Source organism: Poromitra crassiceps, assembly GCF_964638095.1.
Source record: "Poromitra crassiceps genome assembly, chromosome: 1".
Lineage (NCBI taxonomy): Eukaryota > Metazoa > Chordata > Actinopteri > Beryciformes > Melamphaidae > Poromitra > Poromitra crassiceps.
The window spans coordinates 94,020,977-94,047,158 of NC_139623.1; the positions used below are offsets into that span (position 1 = coordinate 94,020,977).

Below are 26,182 nucleotides of genomic sequence, written 5' to 3' on the forward strand. Positions count from 1 at the left end.
TGTAGAGGTAAAAGCACTGCGTAGACCCTCTGGGTAGTGTAGAGGTAAAAGCACTGTGTAGACCCTCTGGGTAGTGTAGAGGTAAAAGCACTGCGTAGACCCTCTGGGTAGTATAGAGGTAAAAGCACTGCCTAGACCCTCTGGGTAGTGTAGAGGTAAAAGCACTGCCTAGACCCTCTGGGTAGTGTAGAGGTAAAAGCACTGCCTAGACCCTCTGGGTAGTGTAGAGGTAAAAGCACTGCGTAGACCCTCTGGGTAGTGTAGAGGTAAAAGCACTGCCTAGACCCTCTGGGTAGTGTAGAGGTAAAAGCACTGCCTAGACCCTCTGGGTAGTGTAGAGGTAAAAGCACTGCGTAGACCCTCTGGGTAGTGTAGAGGTAAAAGCACTGTGTAGACCCTCTGGGTAGTGTAGAGGTAAAAGCACTGCGTAGACCCTCTGGGTAGTGTAGAGGTAAAAGCACTGCCTAGACCCTCTGGGTAGTGTAGAGGTAAAAGCACTGCGTAGACCCTCTGGGTAGTGTAGAGGTAAAAGCACTGTGTAGACCCTCTGGGTAGTGTAGAGGTAAAAGCACTGTGTAGACCCTCTGGGTAGTGTAGAGGTAAAAGCACTGCGTAGACCCTCTGGGTAGTGTAGAGGTAAAAGCACTGCCTAGACCCTCTGGGTAGTGTAGAGGTAAAAGCACTGCCTAGACCCTCTGGGTAGTGTAGAGGTAAAAGCACTGCCTAGGCCCTCTGGGTAGTGTAGAGGTAAAAGCACTGCCTAGACCCTCTGGGTAGTGTAGAGGTAAAAGCACTGTGTAGACCCTCTGGGTAGTGTAGAGGTAAAAGCACTGCCTAGACCCTCTGGGTAGTGTAGAGGTAAAAGCACTGTGTAGACCCTCTGGGTAGTGTAGAGGTAAAAGCACTGCCTAGACCCTCTGGGTAGTGTAGAGGTAAAAGCACTGCGTAGACCCTCTGGGTAGTGTAGAGGTAAAAGCACTGCCTAGACCCGGGTTCAATTCCCGGCAGTGGTACTTCCAGCTTGGTCAGATGTTCCTACAAACACGATAGACCCTTTTCACGGGGGCCATTTTGTGTCGAAAGGGCAGAATAAACTCAGGTGCAAGCAAAACACTAATAAGGGTTTCCAAATTCCAATCATGGAAGTTTGAAACCCTCATTAGTGTTTGCTTGCATCTGTGTTTACCCTGCTTTTTCACAGTCCTCGCTGTCAGGTGAAAAGAAGCGGCTGGCAACTGCACATGTGTCGGAGGAAGCATCTGCTAGTCTACGGCTCTTCCCAAATCAGCAGAGGGGGTGGAGCAATGACCGGGACAGCAGGGGGAATTGGCCTAGTACAATTGGGGAGAAGATGGGAGAAAATCTGAAAGAAACTTGGTAAAAAAACAAAAAAACAAAACAAAACAGAGACTGTGTCAGAGAGAGCGAAGGAGAAAGTAGTGGAGAAAGAAAACAACAAACAGCAAAAATGAAGCCAATACTCGTCATGAAAGTATCTCCTCTCCATCTGTATAAGCAATTGAATAGGCAGCCATCTCCTCCAGTGCTGCCTCAGCCATCAGACAGAGGCAATAATGTGCGATCAATGTGTGTGTGTGTGTGTGTGTGTGTGTGTGTGTGTGTGTGTGTGTGTGTGTGTGTGTGTGTGTGTGTGTGTGTGCTGAGTATGCGTGTGTGTGTGTGTGCAGACAGCATGGGAATGTATATTTATACGAGGGGATTTTTCAACAGCAGTCAACATAAGGCACCAACATGCACAATAAACAGGCCGTCATAATAAAAGACAAGAAGATAGCTAGACAGAGAGGGAGAGCACAGTAGTGTGTGTGACATCCAGAGGATGAACCCCACCGCCCCCCAAAACACAACAAGATGAGCTATGCTATGCTCAGGCAGGCGCGGGCCAACTCCCCCTGTAGTCGTGGAAGCCGCTGTCCCAGTCTGAGGCTTTGTGTTGTGAATTGGATGTGACCAATGCTCATACCCTATCATTGGACCCAATGGGAACAAGATGTAAGCAGAGTCTGGGACAGACAGGGGGAAGGAATGCGAGAGGGCCCGCTCTGTTTTGTCTGGAGGAGGACGGGGAGACGTGTGTGACACTTGACATTGTTTACATAACAAAGTGTCACCGCACTAATCCAACGGCATCTCTGTGTTTTCAGGAAGAAAGCGGCTCTGCGTTGTATTTGTGGGAAAATTCAAACATGATTTCACCACAATTCTTTCCAGTGGTGTAAAGAGGGAAACGTGGCTGCTTTATGTAACGCCGTTCGTTAATACGGATCATTCGTGCCCGAGGACAACACATTTCCTGTGTTCTTCTTCTTTTGCGGAGAGCAGGGCAAATTATTTGTTGGATGCCTTCAGGGTCACGAGCTTTTGTTTTAGTGCTATGAAACATAAGACAAAGCAGAACAGACGAGAACAGAATCTGTTGATAGATGAGTAGCTACAATGTAGCTCTTGTCAATGTCTGCTCTTCAGTGCTATATACACTATGTTATGATATAGCAGCTATATCATAACATAGTGTATATATAGCAGTGTATACACTATGTTATGATATAGCAGCTATATCATAACATAGTGTATATATATATATATATATATATATATATCTGCTCTTCAGTGCTATATATACACTATGTTATGATATAGCAGCTATATCATAACATATTGTGTATATATATATATCTTAATACACCTTAATGTACGCAGATGACGCAGTAATCTTCACTCCATCCAAAACTATGGAAGAAGCCTCTAACACCCTCTCTGTAGCCATGACTCAAATTCAGGTCTGGCTCGAAAAATCTTATCTTGCATTAAACACCAAAAAAACAGTGGCTATGGTTTTCTCGAAAAAACCCATCTTAAACCCACATCTTAACATCCTTGTGGGAGGGGTGGAGATAGAAACTGTGGATGAATTTAAGTATCTTGGGCTCACTTTGGACTCCACACTCTCTTTCAAGAGTCATATTAAAAGGGTATCGAACACTCTAAAATTCAATCTCTGCAATTTTAGGCAGATTAGAGCATCTCTGACTGACAGTGCGGCCCTAACCTTTCTTCACTCAATGATTTTTGCACATATAGACTACTGCCTCACGAGCTGGTCCTTCTCAGGAGCAACCACCTTGAAGTCCATCGAGTCTCTATATAAAAAGGCCCTGAAAATTTTGGATAAGAAACCTATATCTTACCACCATTGCAATATACTTCTAAAGTTTAAGCTCCTCAGCTTCGACAATTATAGAAAATTTAAAATTGCTTGTATGATTTATAAGGTTCTTCATGGGCTAGCACCACCTCCTTTAGAATGCTTTATCAAACGGAGAGCTACCCAGAACATCACGCGAAGCTCGTCGAGAGGCGACTGTGAACTACCTCTGAGATGGTCCTCTATCGGACAAAATGTTTTGTCCTATGGGGGCAGCAAACTATGGAATAGCCTACCACTGTCAGTCAGAGAGAGTAGCAGCTTTCACACCTTTAAGGGGCTGTTAAAGTCATGGCTCAGATCAAATCAAACCTGCGATCACATTTAAACCTTTTTGTTTTATGTGTTGTTTTTGTATGTCCTTGAAAGTCCTGTGTTTACCCTTGGTTAATATCCCTAATGTTCCCTGTTTTTGTTTCATTTGTGTTGTGTTGTTTGTGTTTACCCTATGTGTATGTATGTGTCATTTACATTGCTGTATGTGTATGAATGCCCTACGTATGCACTGATTTTCTTATTTCTTCTTTTAAACTTTTCTGTACCTCACCTGTCGAGGGACTGCGGATGGAAATTAGCTAAGGCTATAATCCGGCACATTTACATGAAAATGTTCATTAATGTTGCACTGTCCCTGAAATAAATAAATAAATAAAAATAAATAAATATCTGCTCTTCAGTGCTATATATACACTATGTTATGATATAGCAGCTATATCATAACATAGTGTGTATTAATATATATATCTGCTCTAAAGTGCTATATACAGTATACACTGTGTTATGATATAGCAGCTATATCATAATAACATAGTGTGTATATATAGCAGTGTATATATAGCAGTGAAGAGCAGACATTGACAAGAGCTCAAGCTGACATGGGCTGGGGCTGTCTCCAAAGTGACACCACACAGCGGTCAGAAGAAGTATTTTGTTATGAGGCTTCAGTATCATCCCTGCATTATACATCAGCTCATGACCCCATCAAGTTTGCTCTCTTCACTGCCAGTCCCACATCACTTCAAGTATCACTAATCCACAATTCACTCTGGCAGCAGCACCTTCACCCCATATTGGTGATAAAGGTCAATGGGAAGGGGAGGGAAGCTGTTGTGCAGGCTGAAGCTGTTATGCAGGCTGAAGCTGTTATGCAGGCTGAAGCTGTTGTGCAGGCTGAAGCTGTTGTGCAGGCTGAAGCTGTTATGCAGGCTGAAGCTGTTATGCAGGCTGAAGCTGTTGTGCAGGCTGAAGCTGTTGTGCAGGCTGAAGCTGTTGTGCAGGCTGAAGCTGTTGTGCAGGCTGAAGCTGTTGTGCAGGCTGAAGCTGTTATGCAGGCTGAAGCTGTTATGCAGGCTGAAGCTGTTATGCAGGCTGAAGCTGTTATGCAGGCTGAAGCTGTTATGCAGGCTGAAGCTGTTGTGCAGGCTGAAGCTGTTATGCAGGCTGAAGCTGTTATGCAGGCTGAAGCTGTTATGCAGGCTGAAGCTGTTGTGCAGGCTGAAGCTGTTATGCAGGCTGAAGCTGTTATGCAGGCTGAAGCTGTTATGCAGGCTGAAGCTGTTATGCAGGCTGAAGCTGTTATGCAGGCTGAAGCTGTTATGCAGGCTGAAGCGGTTATGCAGGCTGAAGCTGTTGTGCAGGCTGAAGCTGTTGTGCAGGCTGAAGCTGTTATGCAGAATGAAGCTGTTGTGCAGGCTGAAGCTGTTATGCAGGCTGAAGCTGTTATGCAGGCTGAAGCTGTTATGCAGGCTGAAGCTGTTGTGCAGGCTGAAGCTGTTATGCAGGCTGAAGCTGTTATGCAGGCTGAAGCTGTTATGCAGGCTGAAGCTGTTGTGCATGCTGAAGCTGTTGTGCAGGCTGAAGCTGTTGTGCATGCTGAAGCTGTTGTGCAGGCTGAAGCTGTTGTGCAGGCTGAAGCTGTTGTGCAGGCTGAAGCTGTTTATTTGCTTGATTTTTTTAATGTTGTCTAGGGAACACTTTATTTGAAGAGCCGGCATAATAAAGCATCATAAGTGCACTATACACATATTGTGAGTGGTTATTATTGGAAACAGAGCACCATATTATAAACACATTGTGCAAATATTGTAGGGGGTTGAATACGTTATGGGGCAAGGGTATTATTAATGAGATGATTTAAAGTGATAATCTGCTAGATTCCTCTATTTTATCTCCAATTCTTTTTACTTAGCGCTCATTGCTGTGGATCGCCTGTCAGTCAAACAGTGTGTCCAGTACTGTGACGTCTTTCTCCTCGGAATTTCTGTTGATGAAGTTTGAGTGTCTGCAGGTGGCGCTCTTTTCTTTGTCTGTTCAGCCATGGTGGCTGTCGCCGCTCATGCAAACTACCCAGTTCTTCTTCTATTGATTCTAAACAAACGTGACTGCTGGAAACGTAAAACACATCATTTTCTGTGCGCCAGAGGATTTTTCCCAGGAAAGACCTATCTAGACCTATTTAGCACAGCACATGTAAAGGCTTTCATGAACTGGGATTAGGTTGAATCACTATTGTGCTATATCACTCAGCGATAAAGAGTAGCAACATGAGATTTATTTATATGACAATGTCACAGGTTATTACATCAAATTGAATGTACTTTTCTGCTGCTTGTCTAATGGCGTTTATCTGATGAATATGTTAAGACGACTTCATCTATGTTTCTAATGCTCTTTCAGGCAAAGCCTTTCAAGCACTATTGTTTTTTTCTCTCCCCTTTTTTGCCTATTTCACTCATGTGCATTAAGATCTTTCTTTCTGTGCTTGTATTTACAATGCAAACCTGAATAAAATCAACTGTACCTGTTTCTGGACTCCATTGAGCTGCACCACCTTGATGATGAGCGAGGCGGTGCGTCCTTTGTAGTGGATGGTCCTCAGCAGAGTCCCCACATTGTCCACACTGAAGGCCTCTGACCAGCGCCAGTTCCCCCAGCCCTCCATGCAGATGTGCAGCAGCTGGGACGTGACAGGGGACACACACACACACACACACACACACACACACACACACACACACACACACACACACACAGAAGAGACCAGACATCAGAGGTTAGTCTCCGTGCCCTTTATTTATCCCAGAGCAAAAGGCGAGTAAACAACAAGAGTCTTTGTTTAGAAGCTGCTGTTGGAAGTAGAGATGGAAGGTCGCACACAATAAACTGGCTCGTGGAAAACAGCTGATGTGGAAGCTCATTATGGTTGCGTGTATGCGTGTGTGTGTGTGTGTGTGTGTGTGTGTGTGTGTGTGTGTGTGTGTGTGTGTGTGTGTGTGTGTGTGTGTGTGTGTGTGTGTGTGTGTGTGGTTGCATGTGGCAGGCCCTGTTCTCCACACGTCAAAATAAGAGTCAGATAGTTTGGCTCTCGAGCGTTTCAGCCTCCATCACTCCAGAGCGGAGCAGATCGATGTGTGTGGTTGGGGTTAGACACAGAGACTGGGGAGGAAAGCATTGAGCAAGCACTGCTCTACAGTTTGACATACAAACAACTGTACAGGCCAGGGCGAGCGGGTAGTGCAGCAGTAGATTCCCTGCCTACCACCAACACGAGGGTTGCAGGTGTGATCCCCCGTGTTACCTCTGGCTTGGTCAGGTGTCCATCCGTGTCTGGGGGTGGAAATTAGGGTGGGGCATTAAGGATATCTGTCCCGGTCGCTGCTCTACTAGTGCCTCCTCTGGTCGGTTGGGGCGCCTGTTCGGGGATCCTCCCACGCACTATGTCCTGCCAGTGAAAGTCCTCGCTGTCAGGTGAAAAGAAGCAGCTGTAACTTTTAGTTGCAAGGGTTACACACATGTATTGGAGGAAGCATGTGCTAGCTAGTCTACGGCTCTCCCCAGATCAGCAGAGGGTCTAGAGAGCAAACGACTGGGACAGCCTAGCAGGGAATTGGCCAAGTACAATTGGGGAGAAAATGTGTGTGTGTGAGTGTGTGTGTGTGTGTGGGGGGGGGGGGGGATCTGCAAAAACTAAAAAACAAAAACAAACAACTGTAGAGTGGTGGCCACTAGATGGTGCAGGGTCCTCCTCGCATGGTGGGTCGACAATGCAGCAGCAGTGCAGCAAATAGAAGTATTCTCGACGGGGCACGGTGTCGCAGTGGTAGCGCTGTCGCCTCACAGCTAGAAGGTCCTGGGTTGGATTCCCACCTGGGACGCTGTGAGTGCTGAAGGAGTGCGTGCCCGTCCGCATGTCCTCGAGTGCCCACCGCCCGGGTGGGGTCGTCAACAAGGGCCTTTCTGTGTGGAGTTTGCATGTTCTCCCCGTGTCCCCTGGGGGTTTCCTTCATATAGGAACCCCTCACCAAAACATGCAATATCCTGGTCGCTGAAGTGGTGCCTCTTCTGGTCGTTCGGGACGCCTGTTCGGAGGGAGCGGAACTGGTTGGAATAGCGTGATCCTCCCACGTGCTATGTCCTACCGGTGAAGCTTGCCCTGTCAGGTGAAAATAAGTGGCTGGCTACTGCCCATGTCTCGGAGGAAGCATGGAGCCAGTTTCGACTCTCCCCAGATCAGCAGAGGGTGGAGCAGCAACCAGGATAAATAAATAATTTTTTTTTTTAGCACTAATGGGGGATAAAAAATGGGGGGGGGGGGTATAGAAGAAAAGTCTTCTTGACTTCTAGCTAGATCTGTACATGCAGGCAGAGTCCCATGATATAATTTGTGGTTTTGGGGATCTAGTCCAAAGGTGTAATTTAGCTGTTATTTCAATGTATCCACAGTTGCGGTTTGTAATACACTGGCTTGGTTTTGAAAAATACTATTCTTCCGTGGTCATAAGGTGCATACCATCATGACTTCAGCCTTTGATGTCCCTCTCTCTCTCCCACCCCAATAAGCATGCAAACCATAAAAGTACTCTTAAGAATTAAATATGGAGGACTATGACAAAAGGCAGGTAGGCTGGACAAATGCCCACCCATGCAAACAGCACATCTGTGTTACAGTGAGGTCATTCACAGACTATCTATCCACTCTGAGCTCTACATGACAAGGAAATGTGTTTGTCAAACAATGTGAGCGTTGTCATGGGATTATGGTCACAATACGGGAGCAGAATCATAAATATGTAGGCAGATCTGAAAGCTTTCTCCCCTCCCGAGGCAACGAGACCCACCTTCCACCTGAGTGAACTCTCTGTGTCAGCATCGCTGCCAACACAACTTCAAACATGGAGGAGCCAGACCCAGACGAGAGAGAGAGAGAGAGATAGTGTGTGTGTGTGTGTGTCTGTGTGTGTGTGTGTGTGTGTGTGTGTGTGTGTGAGAGAGACACACACACACACACACACACACACACACACACACACACACACACACAGAAGGGGTGGGTGGGTGGAAAGGTTGAATGCTCTCCCAGAGGAGTAGCAACCAGAATGAAACACTGAACAGCGTTTTTGAAGATTTACACTTTGGCACGTCGCTTCAATGTGCCGAACATTTAGCCAATCTGTTAAAAGAAAAACAAATTACCCCGGGGGTCAGAGAGCACGGGGGGACCCTGGTCAAGACCTTCTCTGTTTCTCTCCACTTTAGCCTTGCCTCACTGTTTGAAGACAGATTTCATTACAATAACACGCTTAATCAAAGCCTGAATTCACTTTCTTCAAGATGGCCGCCCCTCCCTCTCGGCCGAGTGGAAATGACATAATTTCTCAGATCTCCTTCTCGGTGGACTTGCTCACGGGGGAAAGTAGCAAAGTGGTGTAAACAGCCAGGTGGTGAAGGTTAGAGCTCTAAGGTGGAGAACCACTAGAGGAGTTCAGTTCAGCACCAACATTACAATTTCAGGCAAGTTTGTTAAGATAACAGTGCTTTAATGCCTTAGAGGAAAACTGGCATGTCAAATATTTTCTCATTGTTCTGTATGTCAGCGGCTTGGTGTTGAACACGGTCCAAATGTTTTTGTGTGGATTCACCTTAAAACCCTGCCATAAGTACTTAAGAGTAAGCCTCAGTCCTCTTGTTTTTGAGTGGGACCGGCTTGGTGTTAATCATGGTGAAAATCTTGTGGTGTTTCTGCTATACTTCAGCACCATCTAAAGAGCGGCTTGTTATTTCAACAGTTACCTCCTCTTTAACCCTTCGGCTTCCTCTCTCTCACTCCACTTTATCACGCCTGGGGCTCAACTTGACCTTTAAGGGATAAGTCATAACATCTCCCCTCAAACTTCAAATGGCAACTGCCGCTTTAGTTATAAATCTTCACTGGTCTGAGTCACGCAGTGGAAAGCATAAAACAGCAGTGACACAGATGAACTGGACACGTAGGACAACAAGAATGAAAAATAAGAAGTTGTTTTGCTTCTTAGTGACTTATCCAACTGCTGTGACACTGAGAAAGCCCAGTGGGCCACATGTGGTGCTTTGACGCACGTGGATTAAGCCACGCCTTACACTACGGTAACAACGTTCAACTTCAGAGGAACATGTTGGATCTCCGTGTCTGTGTTTCAGCCTGAGGCAGAGTCTAACCTGGAGTAGGTTGGCGTTGTCAAGCTTATTTATACCAAACACTCCCAAAAAGAGAAAGGCTACTACGAGCAAACAACCCACACCTGAGAAGATTTTACCCTATGAGGATGGATTTAATGATTTTTGCACACAACTGCATAATTGTGTATACTGATGTAGAATGTATAGGCTACTGTTATGAGTCGTCTCTGTGAGAAGTGCAATGCAAATAAAATGGACTTACTTAACTATGTGAAATGTGATTCTATTAATGGAGCAGTTTCTTGACAGAGAAATACAATTTACAACACAGTCAAACAGTCGTCATCACAGAAATGAAATGTCCCCTATTAATCCGTATCACTTATCAAGAACTCCTACACTCTCCCTCAGCAACTGGCACTGTGGTCCAAAACCAACTAGAAGCCCATCTGTCATATCCTGACCATTTCCCAAAGTTGTACATTTGGTGTGAGCGAAACATGAAACATGAATCTCAAAACTATTTCTCCAATTTTCTGTTTAAATCACGAGGGATGTCATGATCTGGCTCATGTTGGTCAGCTAGCTTCCAGCACATTACTGCGTCCTAAGGCTCTTTCACACACAGATCACGCAAAATTGCAGTTTAGGAGTCCCGCAAAGCCCGCTGCCTCACCACAGAAATTGCTTTCACACAGAGCCAAGCAGCACGGCCACATTCCCGTGCTGCGGTGTACTTTCAGGTGAAATCCCCCTTACATTACCAGCATTACCATAAGGCTCTTTCACGCCGGCCTTGAAAGCCGAAAAATGCACGGAAAATAGGATTCGCGCATCCGATGTGAAAGTCGTGAACGCGCTTTGGTGGATAATTGTTTTACGCCTTTTGTCCCGTGGCGGTAGGTAGTAACAGCGCCGGGTTGCCTGGCAAGCCGCCTCCATTTGAAAGCGTCGTCGCAGCGAGCCGGAAAAGGTGCGAATGGTCAGCTCATTCATAAAAAAATTACAGGGGAAATCACCTCATGTATCAAGAAAGTGCAGGAGTGAAAGTAAAAAAAGTAGCCTATACAATCATGACTGCAGGGACGCCAGGAGGAATGCTCCGTGCAGTTAGGCTTTATGCTCAAACGATGTTGACATTAGTAGGTAAAATTAACGGATATAATAATAAGCTTCAGAGGGCTATAGCTGTCTGTGGCGAGTTGGTCTGATGATATTCCCCCTCGAAATCAGCTCTGCATTCCCTTACAAAAACTACTAACGTTAAGTAGTCATGTGCATTTATAGCCTCTACTATTCCCCCGACGAACGTTATGCAGACTGCAGCTGTTTGATATGCGGGCGGTCGTGTATTGTTTCAATTTTAGTAGGACACCATATCGATCTGCCCGCCCACCATGCGAGTGCGGCGGCGGAGCCCGTTTTGGCGAGTCCGCCCACCATGCGAGTGCACCTATCCTCCCAGCTCAGCGGACTAGGAGAAGGAGGGAAGTATTGTTGTTGAATGAATTAGTTCATCATACAGTAGCCAGGCTACACTAACCTATGAAAATATTCATTTGGGCTAGGAGGAGCTGGAAATCCCTCCGCTCGCCTTTCAATCCGGGAGCAGGGGATTTCACCTGAAAGTACACAGCAGCACGGGGATGTGGCCGTGCTGCTTGGCTCTGTGTGAAAGCAATTTCTGTGGCGAGGCTGCCAGGCTTTACAGGCTTCCCGAACTACAATTTTGCGTGATCTGTGTGTGAAAGAGCCTATAGTTACATTACCAGCACATTACTGCGTCCTAGTTACATTACCAGCACATTACTGTGCTCCAGTTACATTACCAGCACATTACTGTGCTCCAGTTACATTACCAGCACATTACTGTGCTCCAGTTACATTACCAGCTAGCTTCCAGCACATTACTGCGCTCCAGTTACATTACCAGCACATTACTGCGCTCCAGTTACATTACCAGCACATTACTGTGCTCCAGTTACATTACCAGCACATTACTGTGCTCCAGTTACATTACCAGCACATTACTGCACTCCAGTTACATTACCAGCACATTACTGTGCTCCAGTTACATTACCAGCACATTACTGCGCTCCAGTTACATTACCAGCACATTACTGTGCTCCAGTTACATTACCAGCACATTACTGTGCTCCAGTTACATTACCAGCACATTACTGTGCTCCAGTTACATTACCAGCACATTACTGCGCTCCAGTTACATTACCAGCACATTACTGCACTCCAGTTACATTACCAGCACATTACTGTGCTCCAGTTACATTACCAGCACATTACTGTGCTCCAGTTACATTACCAGCACATTACTGCACTCCAGTTACATTACCAGCACATTACTGCACTCCAGTTACATTACCAGCACATTACTGCACTCCAGTTGCATTACCAGCACATTACTGTGCTCCAGTTACATTACCAGCACATTACTGCACTCCAGTTACATTACCAGCACATTACTGCACTCCAGTTACATTACCAGCACATTACTGTGCTCCAGTTACATTACCAGCACATTACTGTGCTCCAGTTACATTACCAGCACATTACTGCACTCCAGTTGCATTACCAGCACATTACTGTGCTCCAGTTACATTACCAGCACATTACTGCGCTCCAGTTACATTACCAGCACATTACTGCACTCCAGTTACATTACCAGCACATTACTGCACTCCAGTTACATTACCAGCACATTACTGTGCTCCAGTTACATTACCAGCACATTACTGCACTCCAGTTACATTACCAGCACATTACTGCGCTCCAGTTACATTACCAGCACATTACTGCACTCCAGTTACATTACCAGCACATTACTGTGCTCCAGTTACATTACCAGCTAGCTTCCAGCACATTACTGCGCCCTAGTTACATTACCAGCACATTACTGCACTCCAGTTACATTACCAGCACATTACTGCACTCCAGTTACATTACCAGCACATTACTGCGCTCCAGTTACATTACCAGCACATTACTGCACTCCAGTTACATTACCAGCACATTACTGCACTCCAGTTACATTACCAGCACATTACTGCACTCCAGTTACATTACCAGCTAGCTTCCAGCACATTACTGCGCCCTAGTTACATTACCAGCACATTACTGTGCTCCAGTTACATTACCAGCACATTACTGTGCTCCAGTTACATTACCAGCACATTACTGCACTCCAGTTACATTACCAGCACATTACTGTGCTCCAGTTACATTACCAGCTAGCTTCCAGCACATTACTGCGCCCTAGTTACATTACCAGCACATTACTGCACTCCAGTTACATTACCAGCACATTACTGTGCTCCAGTTACATTACCAGCTAGCTTCCAGCACATTACTGCGCCCTAGTTACATTACCAGCACATTACTGTGCTCCAGTTACATTACCAGCACATTACTGCACTCCAGTTACATTACCAGCTAGCTTCCAGCACATTACTGTGCTCCAGTTACATTACCAGCTAGCTTCCAGCACATTACTGTGCTCCAGTTACATTACCAGCTAGCTTCCAGCACATTACTGTGCTCCAGTTACATTACCAGCTAGCTTCCAGCACATTACTGCGCCCTAGTTACATTACCAGCACATTACTGTGCTCCAGTTACATTACCAGCACATTACTGCACTCCAGTTACATTACCAGCTAGCTTCCAGCACATTACTGTGCTCCAGTTACATTACCAGCACATTACTGCACTCCAGTTACATTACCAGCTAGCTTCCAGCACATTACTGTGCTCCAGTTACATTACCAGCACATTACTGCACTCCAGTTACATTACCAGCTAGCTTCCAGCACATTACTGCGCCCTAGTTACATTACCAGCACATTACTGTGCTCCAGTTACATTACCAGCACATTACTGTGCTCCAGTTACATTACCAGCACATTACTGCGCTCCAGTTACATTACCAGCACATTACTGTGCTCCAGTTACATTACCAGCACATTACTGCGCTCCAGTTACATTACCAGCACATTACTGCGCTCCAGTTACATTACCAGCACATTACTGCACTCCAGTTACATTACCAGCTAGCTTCCAGCACATTACTGCGCCCTAGTTACATTACCAGCACATTACTGTGCTCCAGTTACATTACCAGCACATTACTGTGCTCCAGTTACATTACCAGCACATTACTGCGCTCCAGTTACATTACCAGCACATTACTGTGCTCCAGTTACATTACCAGCACATTACTGCATACCAGCAGTGCACATTACTGCGCTCCAGTTACATTACCAGCAGCATCTGCTTACGGCTTATCATGAAACTATTTTGATATGATCGATATAATGACTGAGTTATCGGATGCAACCACACAAAGGCTGTTATCTGTTTCATTGACAGTGACCAAGGTCATATCATCAAAGCTCTTCCAATAAGAGCTTTGGCCAAAGGGCATGATATTACAAAAATACAATCCCTTATCCAAATTCTTAAGATGGAATTTGACCAAAGATATTGACATGTCAATGAGTTTGACTGATTAGCGCAGCAAGCTTCCAGTCATTGATGTAACCACACTACAATGATTCATCCCAGTTCTTTGGATGTGACCAGACTGAAGGTCTTTGCACACACAGTCCGATTGTTTTCGTATGCGTGTCTTTTAATCCGTCATCTGAAAACACGCAGATGACACACAGATGGACCCAGCCGGTCCCAGCTCGCAGAAATCTATTGACTGATGCGGAAAACGCAGAAAATCGAACCTCGTCCGAAAACTTAAATGACGGACGTAATTGTCGGACTCAGTGTGTCAATGATGATTGACACAAATGAGGTCATATTCTTTTTTTTTCCGTGCGTCAATTTCGGACGAAAACACGGACTTGGTGTGCAAAAGCAATAAAGGTTAGTGATAATATGGCTTTGAGTTCTACAGTACATCCCAGTCTTGTATCATCATGACTGTTAACAGTGACATGTTTGACCAAATGCACTGATTAAACTCTCAATTCTGTGGAGAACAAAGTTATTGTTATGACACAGGTTTGATTGTCTATTCCTACCCTATAACATCACAAACTGGGCCTACCTCGTTGAGGTTAGGGGCGATGGGTGATTGGCCAGGCTGGTTCCTCCTGGACCTCCTGTGTGGGATCCCGGACACAATACCTCTTACAAGCATATACTTACATGACTGGTAGCATGACCTAATATTTAATGTTGATATGGGTTTTGTTTTAGTTTTAGTTTTGTTTGCTTGTTGGTTGTTGTTTTGTTTTTTGTTTGTCTTGTTCGTATGTTGTAACAAAATTGAAAATAAAAGATTGGAAAAAAAACACACACAAAAGCCCATCACAAACTGAAACAGCTTCGTTCTTCTTCAGCCCAACATGTGCAGTCTGACTGTAGAACCACATGGTCACAGGACTTGGTCAGACACAGTGATGAGGAGTGTTGATGTTACATTTAGTATGGTATGCTGTGCTGTATTCAGTATCAAAGGGCACACACAATCTTGACTAAGGGACAGTGATATTTCCACTGGGCTGACTGGACCTGGCCATGATCCGGTGTTTTTGCACAGTTCACAGCCTACAGGTATTGTTGAACGTTGAGCACATAATCACACTTTGACTTGATATGTTTTCCAAAGCAAAGACATTGCTCCAATCGTGACTAACCTAGATATAACAAGGAACACCTGTCTACTGAACTGAATATCAAAGGGTCAAAATGATGACGTTAAAATCCTACCAAACCTGAGACACACAGACCACGCTGAGGCCACGAATGATCTTATCACAAGATCAGTAACGCATTAAGTGAAATCAACTCCAATCACTGACATGCCTATCCCATGCTCATGCACCAATATCCTGTGTTTGAAACGCCGTCGCCCCTGCAGATCTGCCTGTTGCTGTGGAAACTGCACACATAACCCAAACATGGCTCTCTGACACATTGAGAAATGGTGTGAACTTCTGAGAATCTCCACCACCACCCGCCCAAACTGTAAGTTCTATTCAGTGAGTCAATCAACCAACCCAACGCCATCATGGGTACGATGTCATGTCTGCTGCATGGCCCATTGCTTAATCCCGTCCCAGGAGAAACTCATTAGCAACAAAGTTTCCTGTAAAAGACGGCACACCGTCAGTCAGTCATAACCAAAACAATGACTATGAACTTCCTGGTAAACAGAGAGGCATTACCTCACTTACATGGCAAACTATCAAATGTCTGCTTTGATAATGTGGGTGTCAGCACACACTTCCATACAGATGCACAGAAGCAGACATATAGTCGATAGGCAAAAATCTCACTCTCAGTTTCACACACCAAACATTCTCCAACCCCTGTCCTCTTGCAGACGGAGGGAGTCACTCCTGCCACTGTAACTGTCCTCTTACAGACAGAGGGAGTCACTCCTGCCACTGTAACTGTCCTCTTGCAGACAGAGGGAGTCACTCCTGCCACTGTAACTGTCCTCTTGCAGACAGAGGGAGTCACTCCTGCCACTGTAACTGTCCTCTTACAGACAGAGGGAGTCACTCCTGCCACTGTAACTGTCCTCTTGCAGACAGAGGGAGTCACTCCTGCCACTGTAACTGTCCTCTTGCAGACAGAGGGAGTCACTCCTGCCATTGTAACTGTCCTCTTGCAGACGGAGGGAGTCACTCCTGCCACTGTAACTGTCCTCTTGCAGACGGAGGGAGTCACTCCTGCCACTGTAACTGTCCTCTTACAGACAGAGGGAGTCACTCCTGCCACTGTAACTGTCCTCTTACAGACGGAGGGAGTCACTCCTGCCACTGTAACTGTCCTCTTACAGACAGAGGGAGTCACTCCTGCCACTGTAAGTGTCCTCTTGCAGACGGAGGGAGTCACTCCTGCCATTGTAACTGTCCTCTTACAGACAGAGGGAGTCACTCCTGCCACTGTAACTGTCCTCTTACAGACAGAGGGAGTCACTCCTGCCACTGTAACTGTCCTCTTGCAGACAGAGGGAGTCACTCCTGCCACTGTAAAGCTTAATTTATACTTATTAGAAATTGTCGCTCAGCACATGGTCGCAGACGAAAAAGAAAGTGTCGCTCATGGTGTTGCATTTATACTTCAGTGAACGTTCGCTTCTGTTTAACGGTCACGTGACACTCGAACGCTATTAAATGCTGACAGCCAAGAGAAGAGAGGGAACGCACAGTGAAACCACCTCGGAGGCAAGATGTAACGTACTTGACTGCACCAGGTTTTCATTCATTTCAATCGAGTGAAAACCAAAACAAGGAAGTCAAACGCATGCCGACTATATAGCCAATCAGACTTGCGCGATACTATGACGTAGTCAGCGACACTAGACATTTCACCAGGTAGCAGACACTGCTCGCAGACACTTCAAAGTGTCGACTCAAGTCCTCATTTCTGTCGGCGACCGTTTCAAAAGTGTCGGCAGACGAAGCATAAATTGGGCTTAACTGTCCTCTTACAGACAGAGGGAGTCACTCCTGCCACTGTAACTGTCCTCTTACAGAGGGAGTCACTCCTGCCACTGTAACTGTCCTCTTACAGACAGAGGGAGTCACTCCTGCCACTGTAACTGTCCTCTTACAGACAGAGGGAGTCACTCCTGCCACTGTAACTGTCCTCTTACAGACAGAGGGAGTCACTCCTGCCACTGTAACTGTCCTCTTGCAGACAGAGGGAGTCACTCCTGCCACTGTAACTGTCCTCTTACAGACAGAGGGAGTCACTCCTGCCATTGTAACTGTCCTCTTGCAGACAGAGGGAGTCACTCCTGCCACTGTAAGCGTTCCCGTCTATTGTCCTCTAGCAGGAATGTGCTTGACAGCACATAACACAAATGAAGTGTCTGTCCGCGGTGAGGATGTGATCAGCCTTCCTGGATCCTGTGTGGACCGGCAGACAGTGGTCGTCTAGCCATTACTACTATCATTCCTTCATTCCTCCTGGCTCAGACTAGAATAGAAGATTGAAAACATAGAGAAGTGGTATAAACATAGAGAAGTGCTATACAGTAAATGGCAACAGTAGCATTCCACAGTAGTTTCCACTATGGGGCCAAATAGGGCGAGACGGCTGTCCGATAGTTAATCATCACTTACTGCAATTTCCCTCAAAGCAAGCTTTATTGCTAAACAGTTTTTCATCTGAGCTTAAGTATATAGTAAGTGTTGTCAATTTTATATTCTAAACATTTTGGAGTAGTCTGACAAGCCCCATTTAACCCTACTGTGGAAAAGAGGCATCTGTGGGCGCCATCCCGGGAAAAAGGGAAGGGAGAAGGAGGTGGAACAGAGGCCTGTCTTGTCTGGTGCAATGACTCTGGGACCAGGGAGCTAGCCAGCCACCTAACAAATGAGAAACAGGTTTGCACACAGACAACAAAACAAAAGGATATGAATTACATTGTTCTCCAGAGCGAATCATTATGAGAGAGGGGGAAAGAGAGAGAGAGAGCAAGAGAGAGAGAGAGGTAGACCCAGATGAAATTCAGTGAGGAAAAAAGAGAGAGCGCACAAGAGAGGACAGAGAGACAATAGCATCCTTGCCAGTGCAGCGAGGGCTAACCCATGTAACATGAAGGAATGATGGTGGCTTTAACAGCTGTCTGCAACGCGTCTCTCCTCCTTGGCTCCCTCTCTCCAACAAAAGAAGGGAGGCAGTGCGACATCAAAGCCCAGATTTGCAAGTCTAAGAAGCGGTTTGGGTGCTGGAAGAAGGTACAGAGAGAAGGCATTGTGTGGGTCCGTGGTCGACAGAGGAGACGTTAAGAGGTTTATGCTTGACTAACATTGTTCCATAGTTCTCCCTCTGGTTTCTACCGAGGCATCTTAGACATCCAGGGCCTCGAGGGTTCCAGGAGACGCAGACGCGGCAAGTGTTTGTACCAAATGAAGGGAGCTGACAAAAGGAGTACTGTCTGAGAGGAGAGAGGTTGGGAAACCGCACGGTGGGGGGATGAGGGCGTCACACGGTGGGGGGATGGGGGGGGATGGGGGGGGGACGAGGGCGTCAGTGGTCGCGGACCCTCGGAAGGACAGAGACCTCGTCCCGGTCTCAAAAAGCAAAAAACAAGAGCCTGCCCCGGGCTTCTGTAAGGATAGGACAGTGGGAAGCTATTGTGACATGCTGTACGCACATACCCATTGTACTTATACACACATGTTCATCAGATAGACAAGCACAAATACACGAACACGCACAGATACCGCGCATATGTGTGTGTAAAAAAAGTGGTATGTTCTTGATCACAGGCTGACTAGGACAAGAGCAGACCTCAGTCACCCCCACCGTGACCACAACTAGAGTGCCACTAAACTACAGCCCATCCAGCCGCTGTGGGCTGACTGCAGCCTAACTCAGACAACATGAATGCAATGGATGTCTCCACTGGTTTGACAATGCAATGTACAGTACAGTGTAGCACTTCACTACAGAGAAGTTTGGTTTACGATAATGAAACCACAGGCTCCCCAGCTAAAGAACAAAATGCAGCATGGGTTAACCCTATACAGTAACCCCCTGACCACAATATGGTATATTGTGTAATGGAACTGAGGCCCAAATATTCAGAAAAATCTACAAAACATATCACCACAATACAGCTGCCTTCACTCATCGACTGGTACAACATTGGTAAGGTTGTATGGAGACACTGTGCGCATTATATAGATGTATCTACTGTAAATGTCCTGTTTTCACTGCATGCAATGCGCACCTTAGTGAACTACAGCTACAGTGGCGTCCCAACCACCCTGCGCGGTTATGGGATAGGTGAAGGTGAAGGTGTTCCGACCTGTTTCTGTTCATGTTCTCTTGTTCTCTACAGATCTCAGAAGGTTGAACGGTCTGGCAACCAGTTGATTCTGGGAGGTTTTGACTCCACAACATACTACTAAACAGAAGAAGCTGCAGAGGCCGCTGCAGTACTAGTGGAGGACAGATGCAGGGTCCATGACGAGAGACTTTTAGAATGGCTGCCGCTGTATGTCTTATGTGGGATAAAGCTACAGCTTTGGAAACAAAAACAAAGAGTTCCTCGTTTGAGGTCTATGGAAAGTTATATTTTTAACTCTGCGCTAGGTGACAAGGAACAAACACCAAGCTGTGACACACACACACACACACACACACACACACACACACATACTGCAGGTAGATGTTTGAGGACAAACACATGCTAACGTGTACAGAAAGAACAGACACACATGTTTGAGGACATTTCCATTGATTTTTTGAATTTGGGACAATAACTAGTTGAACTCTCAGACAGGTTGAGAGGGAAACCAAGGTCTCCAAGGAAGCGCTGCTGCTGAGGCCAACATTGCACAACTGCAGAATTCCCATGGAAGGACTGCAGGGCCTAGCTCTGCTCCCTCACATGTACATCCACAAAATGTTCAGCACACACACAGGCACGCACGCACACGCACGCACAAACGCACGCACAAACACACACGCATGCACGCACAAACACACACACACACACACACACACACACACACACACACACACACACACACACACACACACACACACACACACACCTGACAACATTGCGTGAATGGAGGGGTTTGATGTATGGAGCTGGCCCTGCCTGCAGGTGTTGAAATATTTACAGTGAGTTGTTCCTTAAGGAGTCTGCCAATAAAATGAACCATGTTAACAGAAATATAATGAGTGAAAAAAGAGAGCTAAATGACCCTGCAGTGACACAGAAGCCAGCACTGCACTTTCTCTTTGTGTTATTGTTAACGAGGTTACAGAAGCCGGGGGCTTGTAGTTGCTACTCGCAGTCAGCCTATGAGCATACAACAGAAATAAAGTAATAATACCTTAAAGCTCAAAGGATGCATTTGAACCTGGTTGACCTGCACTGAAAAGAAAAAGATGGGTGTGTTATGATGTATTCACAACACTGAGTGCTGTGAATGACAACCTATGCTAAAAGCCCTCTCCTCTCTCCTCTCAGCTTTATACTATCTACTAAAGAAGTCATGACAATGTAGAAAGAAAAGTCACTGGCTGCGGTAAGAGAAAAATGTCACATTATTGTACAGCTTGGGTTCATGAACTTTTTCAGTCTGGGCCTCAACTGAGTCAATTCACTGTCACCATGTGGCCCGGGGTCATTAAACCATACCAACACTTTTGTCATGTGGAGACCTACCAGAAACAGTCTTGCGGCCCAACTGGGGTCCCCGACCCGTGGTTTAAGACCCTCTGTTGTAGTTTCAATACCAAGGCCTTGGCCTTAACGGAGAAGATAAAAGCATGTTTCTTTAACTGCTCACACATTGGCATGTTTGAAGGGATTTACATAGAAAAACAAACACCAGATTGTAGCAGCTCAGCCCTCATCAACATGATAATGACATTAATCTCCTCTTGTCAGAGACAGAGCTTCCTCTGGGACAAACTACACAGCGAGAGGAATTACTCACATATATACACAGGCAGAATCATAATAGGCCGATGGCTTGTCAGATATACACCACGGAATCATAATTAAGTCTCACAGCATGTCAGAGAGAGTGAGAAAACAAACTCCTCTAAATACTGGGGCGCGTTGGGATGGGTAGGATTTAACTGTAGAGGTACAAAGACAATAGACCCTTCTCACAGGGGCCATTTTTGTGTCGAAAGGGCAGGGTAAACACAGGTGCAAGCAAAACACTAATGAGGGTTTCCAACTTCCATGATTGGAATTTGGAAACCCTCATTAGTGTTTTGCTTGCACCTGAGTTTATTCTGCCTTTTCGACACAAAATGCCCCCCGTGAAAAGGGTCCATGGAGTGGAGGAGGTGGAGTCTGACTGTCCTGACTGATGGAACTCATGTCTGCAGAGCTGTGGTGGAGTGCTGGGAAATGTAGTACATTGTTTTTTAAAGGTTGGAGTGGGACCAAATGGTGGGTTGCAGAAAGATGAGAATGGGTCCCCAGAATATTAAGTAGTAATTGATGTCAATATGTCACTGGCAGCATTAGGCTGTTGTTAAAGCTTGTTGGTTGTCTTTGCAATATGAGGCAAGCTTGAGGGATGAGAACTTTGAGAGAAATGCTTTCACTCTCCTACTGACTTCAGCTAGCATTGCTAATAAAAGGACAGTGCCAATTTCTCACAGGCAAATGCTCCGTGGCCTTGTGCATTGGAGAGCCAGTGGAGATGGAGCAGTTATTGGGATATCTCAGATATTGGAGAACTGGTGCTTTTCTGAAGCCCTTGGGCGAGTTGATGGACAGAGGCAGGGACCTGGGAGCTAAAGTCTGGAGCCTGTGGCCTGGGAATATGAAAGCACCTACGACCTCTGGGCGTGATGATGTGTGTGCATGTTTAGAATTCAACATGGCAGAGCAGCAGTCCTGTTAAGAGACAGACAGGTCCACAGAGGACTGTTAAGAGACAGACAGGTCCACAGAGGACTGTATATCTGTTGACATGCCTTGAAAGGCGCTAGACAGTGAAAGTCAAGAACTCCTGATGAAATAGGATGAGTCATAGATCCACACACGCATGTGCTCACACAAATATGCATTTGAGTACATGCACAGACAGACAATCATGTGCACACACACTGACAATGCGTGCACACACACTTTCACTTCTTCACCCTGTCTCTCAACACTCACCACTGTCCAGAGGAAATAGAAAGTGGTGAGTAAGATGAGGAGACAGAGGAGAGGTTGAATCCTGGATGCTGCCCTTGGTACTCCAGCAGCCAGAGCTGCCTGGCAGCTGTTCAGGTGGCCAACAGCTAAAAACACCCAATCTATCCGCCAATCTATCTAACCTTTGGTTTGACATAGGCTTGCATTTAATAATGACCTCAAAGATGTTTTATTATTGCATTATTCTCTAAGGTGTTCTGTCTGAGAAGGCCAAGTTCTCAACACGGACATTTACCATGCAACCTGGCTGGTTCAGAAATCATGCATAGCTGAGTATGACTGTAACCTCGCCTGTCTATGACTGTTCTGTTTGTCTCTGAGGTTATCCTCACCATTAAGCTAGAATGATAATGATCCTCTCTCTCTCTCTAAGGAGAGCATCTTAGCATCTGACCCTCTGACTCACACAGTTTGTATCTCGTTGCCATAGTAACAAAATGTCTGGACAAGATGTGCACAATACATCTTCAACCTCAATAAGTCAGCCAATATCTGACCTGTGGGTTGATAAAGGCTTTCCCTTAATAATAAGCACCATGGGGATATTTTGTTTTTATATTATTCCACCGGCCAAATTGACTAAGAAGACATATTTGACTGGGAACAAATACTGCCTGGACAAGATAAAGACAATACACGATAAATGACTTGCTCTCAGGGATTGCACTGCCGTAAAAGGATGGACTATTAATAATGACTGTGTGGGAATGCGTTCACGTATCGTCCATTAATATATTTCACAAAGTCATGTCATGTTGCTAGGACGACGATGTTAGCTTGCACATAAGACATCATCAAAATGTAAGGCTCAGTGAGTGGCCAATGTTTAACCTTTGCTTAATGACACCGTTTTCACTTTCCAACCAGACTCTTTCTTCCTCTGGTAATGCCTACAAGGACAGGTCAGTTAAAAATATCTAATTTCCTCTGGTGCCCAGCCCAGCTCTGAAGATCAACAGCAGAGAAGTGTAGGTTTTCTCCCGGGATCAAATTGGACAGCGCTCCCTTTCATGGGCTTCTCTCTCTGATCAGTCACTGTGTGGGTTCAACCTGCCTGTAGCTAATATCTCCCAAAGGGTTACTCACCCCATTCAACCTCATCTACTGCACTTCAAGCCACAGTGCTAGATCAACAGAGCAGGCCCACTTCACTTGAGGGTAGTGTTTCTTAAACAATGGGTCAGGGCCTAAAATGTGCCTGTGTGAATGTGGACAAAAGCATTGATATGAATTAGCCTGAGTCGCAGGGCAAGGCTAAATTTAGTCATTTTGGATCATGAGAAGGGAAGTTGAAGAATCCCTGCCGGAGGTTGAAAACAAGATCATATAGCCGTGGTGAAACTACAATCTAACAACAGAAGCAAAAATTTAGTTGAAGAAATTGTGAAAAAGACATTGGGCCCTATCGTCCTACAGGCGCACCGGTTTGCGCGCCTCTTATGCTATCTTCCCTGCCTCTTCGTCAGGGACGATAGCAGTCCACCTCATGCAAGTGGCAATTTGTGTTCTAGGTGTTATGCCGAGTTTTGCACCCCTGCCGCCAAATGCATCCTCACCTCACGGGACGGGAGCATATATTGTAATGATTTATACAGAAACGTAACTGTTTAAAAATTATGTAATTGTCTGGGTAGTAGGGATGGGCATCGAATTTCGAATTTTCGAATAATCGTTGTTATTATCAAGGTCGACTTTTATTATTGAAATTCGAAATTCGATTTTTTTTTTTTTTTTTTTTTTTGAGTGAAATGTTGCATTGTCTCCCCTGATTCTAAGTACCGGTATAGTCAAATCGCTTGGTTTGAGCAAGTAAAACAATTTTTATAAGCATTTTAAGCAAGGTTTATGGAAAAATGAATGGCGGATTAAATCCCATGAAGAGGGAGAGGGGGTGACTTTGGCACCCCTTTGGCACTCAGACCTGAGCCTACTAAATATTTAATGAACCACTCATGATTGTCAAAACTGTTTTTTATTTTCGAAAATGTCAATGTCATGTAACATGTTCTTTACTTCAGTGGTGCAATGCTTGTTTGAGCTAAAAATCCACAGCAGAAGCTTTTTATATTAATTAATAAAGCCGTAGACTTAGAATCAGGGGAGACAATGCAACATTTCACTCACAAAAAAAAAAAATTTTTTTTTTTTTACATTTTTACATTTTTATTTTTATTTTCGAATTTCGAATTAAATTCGAATTTGGCCAGCGAATTTCGAATAGTGTTTTTGCTAGAAATGCCCATCCCTACTGGGTAGACGTGACCTCCCTGTTTTTAAGTTAAAACAGCTCCAAAATATGGTGGGGATGCAATTCTCGGTGGGGGTGTGGAACTCGGCATGGCAGCGGTCGCAGGCGCAAATTGTAGGCATGCCAAATCATCTGCGCACAGCGCAAATGGGTTTTGGACAGTCTTAACCATCAGAATTATTCACAGGTGAGGCCTGGCAATGCCTGGGCGTTACATCAATCAAACCAATCAGATTCCCGTCTTGCATTCCCCTTAATACAGTTTGCGCGAGGCATGCAATATGCTGTAATTCTCTCCATGCGTAATTTGGATAGGCCTATCTCTCACAATAACACCATCACATCATATACCTGTTAAAAACATCTGTGATTTGGTGCAATTCGGGTTCTTTTGTTGGCTGGAAACTAGAAACATGTTTGCAACGGGGAAACAGGGACATTCGATTGCCAATAATATTGCAAATCATCAGGCCTGCAAAGACCATCCTGCAACACTGTACAAGGAGGCAGGAAACGGAGGAGACAAAAGAAAAGATGGGAGGATAACATCCAAGACTGAGTGGACTCAATTAAAACTCTTGAACAGTGAGAGCTACAGAGGACAGAGAGAGATGGAGAGAGCTTGTCGACAACGACCCTCCGGGTTATGGGATAGGTGAAGGAGGAATATTGCAAGTAGGCTACAATGTCCAAGTTTTCTCAACTCATTTGCCATTAACTCTTTGCGATATGATCAAGGTTTCTCAGTGAATTATAGTTGATTGCCTCACTGAATTATCTGCCTTTACCCAATTTTAGCAGCAGAATTTGTCGTCCTGGCGTTTGGCACGCCCGTGCATAATGACCTATCCAAAAGGTCTGCACTGCACAGCGTGTAGAATAGTGGTGCGCCAAGCGCACAAGGTATTTCTGAGCTGGTTAAGAGCTGCTATTAGTGCTCTTAAAATTGCATGCACGGAAAGAATTTGCGGCATTTTGACAATAGCAGAAAGCAAGCATTTTGCGGGGACATACCAGGTTTGGCGTGCATGGGGTAGGCGTGCCCCAATTATAACGGGCGTAGAGGTAATAGCGTAGAGGTAATAGTGTAGAGGTAATAGCGTAGAGGTAATAGCGCGGTATTATTAAATGATCAATTACAAAGTACAAAGTAAACGTCCTTTAAAGTGACATATAATGGGGGGGGACGTGGGCGGGGGGTTGTGGGACAATGTCCGTGTAAAGGTCCATGTAAGATGTTAAGTAAAAGTCCTTTAACTCATTGAGTGCCAGCCACTTTTGGAAAACGGATGCTCCCAGTGCCAGCCCTTTCAGAGCGTTTTCAGAGATTTCTCGAGGCCCACAGAATATTGTGTGATATTACTATGTAAACACCGAACACGCACAAAGAACAATGAGACTCTATTGTATCATCAACAAAAAAAGTTTATTGATATCATTTTCCGTTCTTTAGTTATCAGCCGGAGAAGATAGGTTGATTTCACCAAAAACAGACGTTTCAAATTAGAAGCTGAGATAATGAGCCTTTTGTGAAATGAAGCATTTCAAGCACATCACTGACTCTGAAGCTAATATTTTCTGATGTAGTGACGTGGTG

The 26,182-nt window shown here is 45.4% G+C and overlaps 1 protein-coding gene across 1 annotated transcript in view; it reads right to left on the minus strand.

Moving 5' to 3' along the window:
• Positions 1 to 26,182, minus strand: part of vps13b (vacuolar protein sorting 13 homolog B) — a 661,063-nt gene that overhangs the window by 67,324 nt on the left and 567,557 nt on the right. The window contains exon 47 of the mRNA XM_083634457.1: positions 6,027 to 6,182. Within this exon, the coding sequence (XP_083490583.1) occupies positions 6,027 to 6,182 (156 nt within the window). The remainder of the gene's footprint in view (positions 1 to 6,026; positions 6,183 to 26,182) is intronic.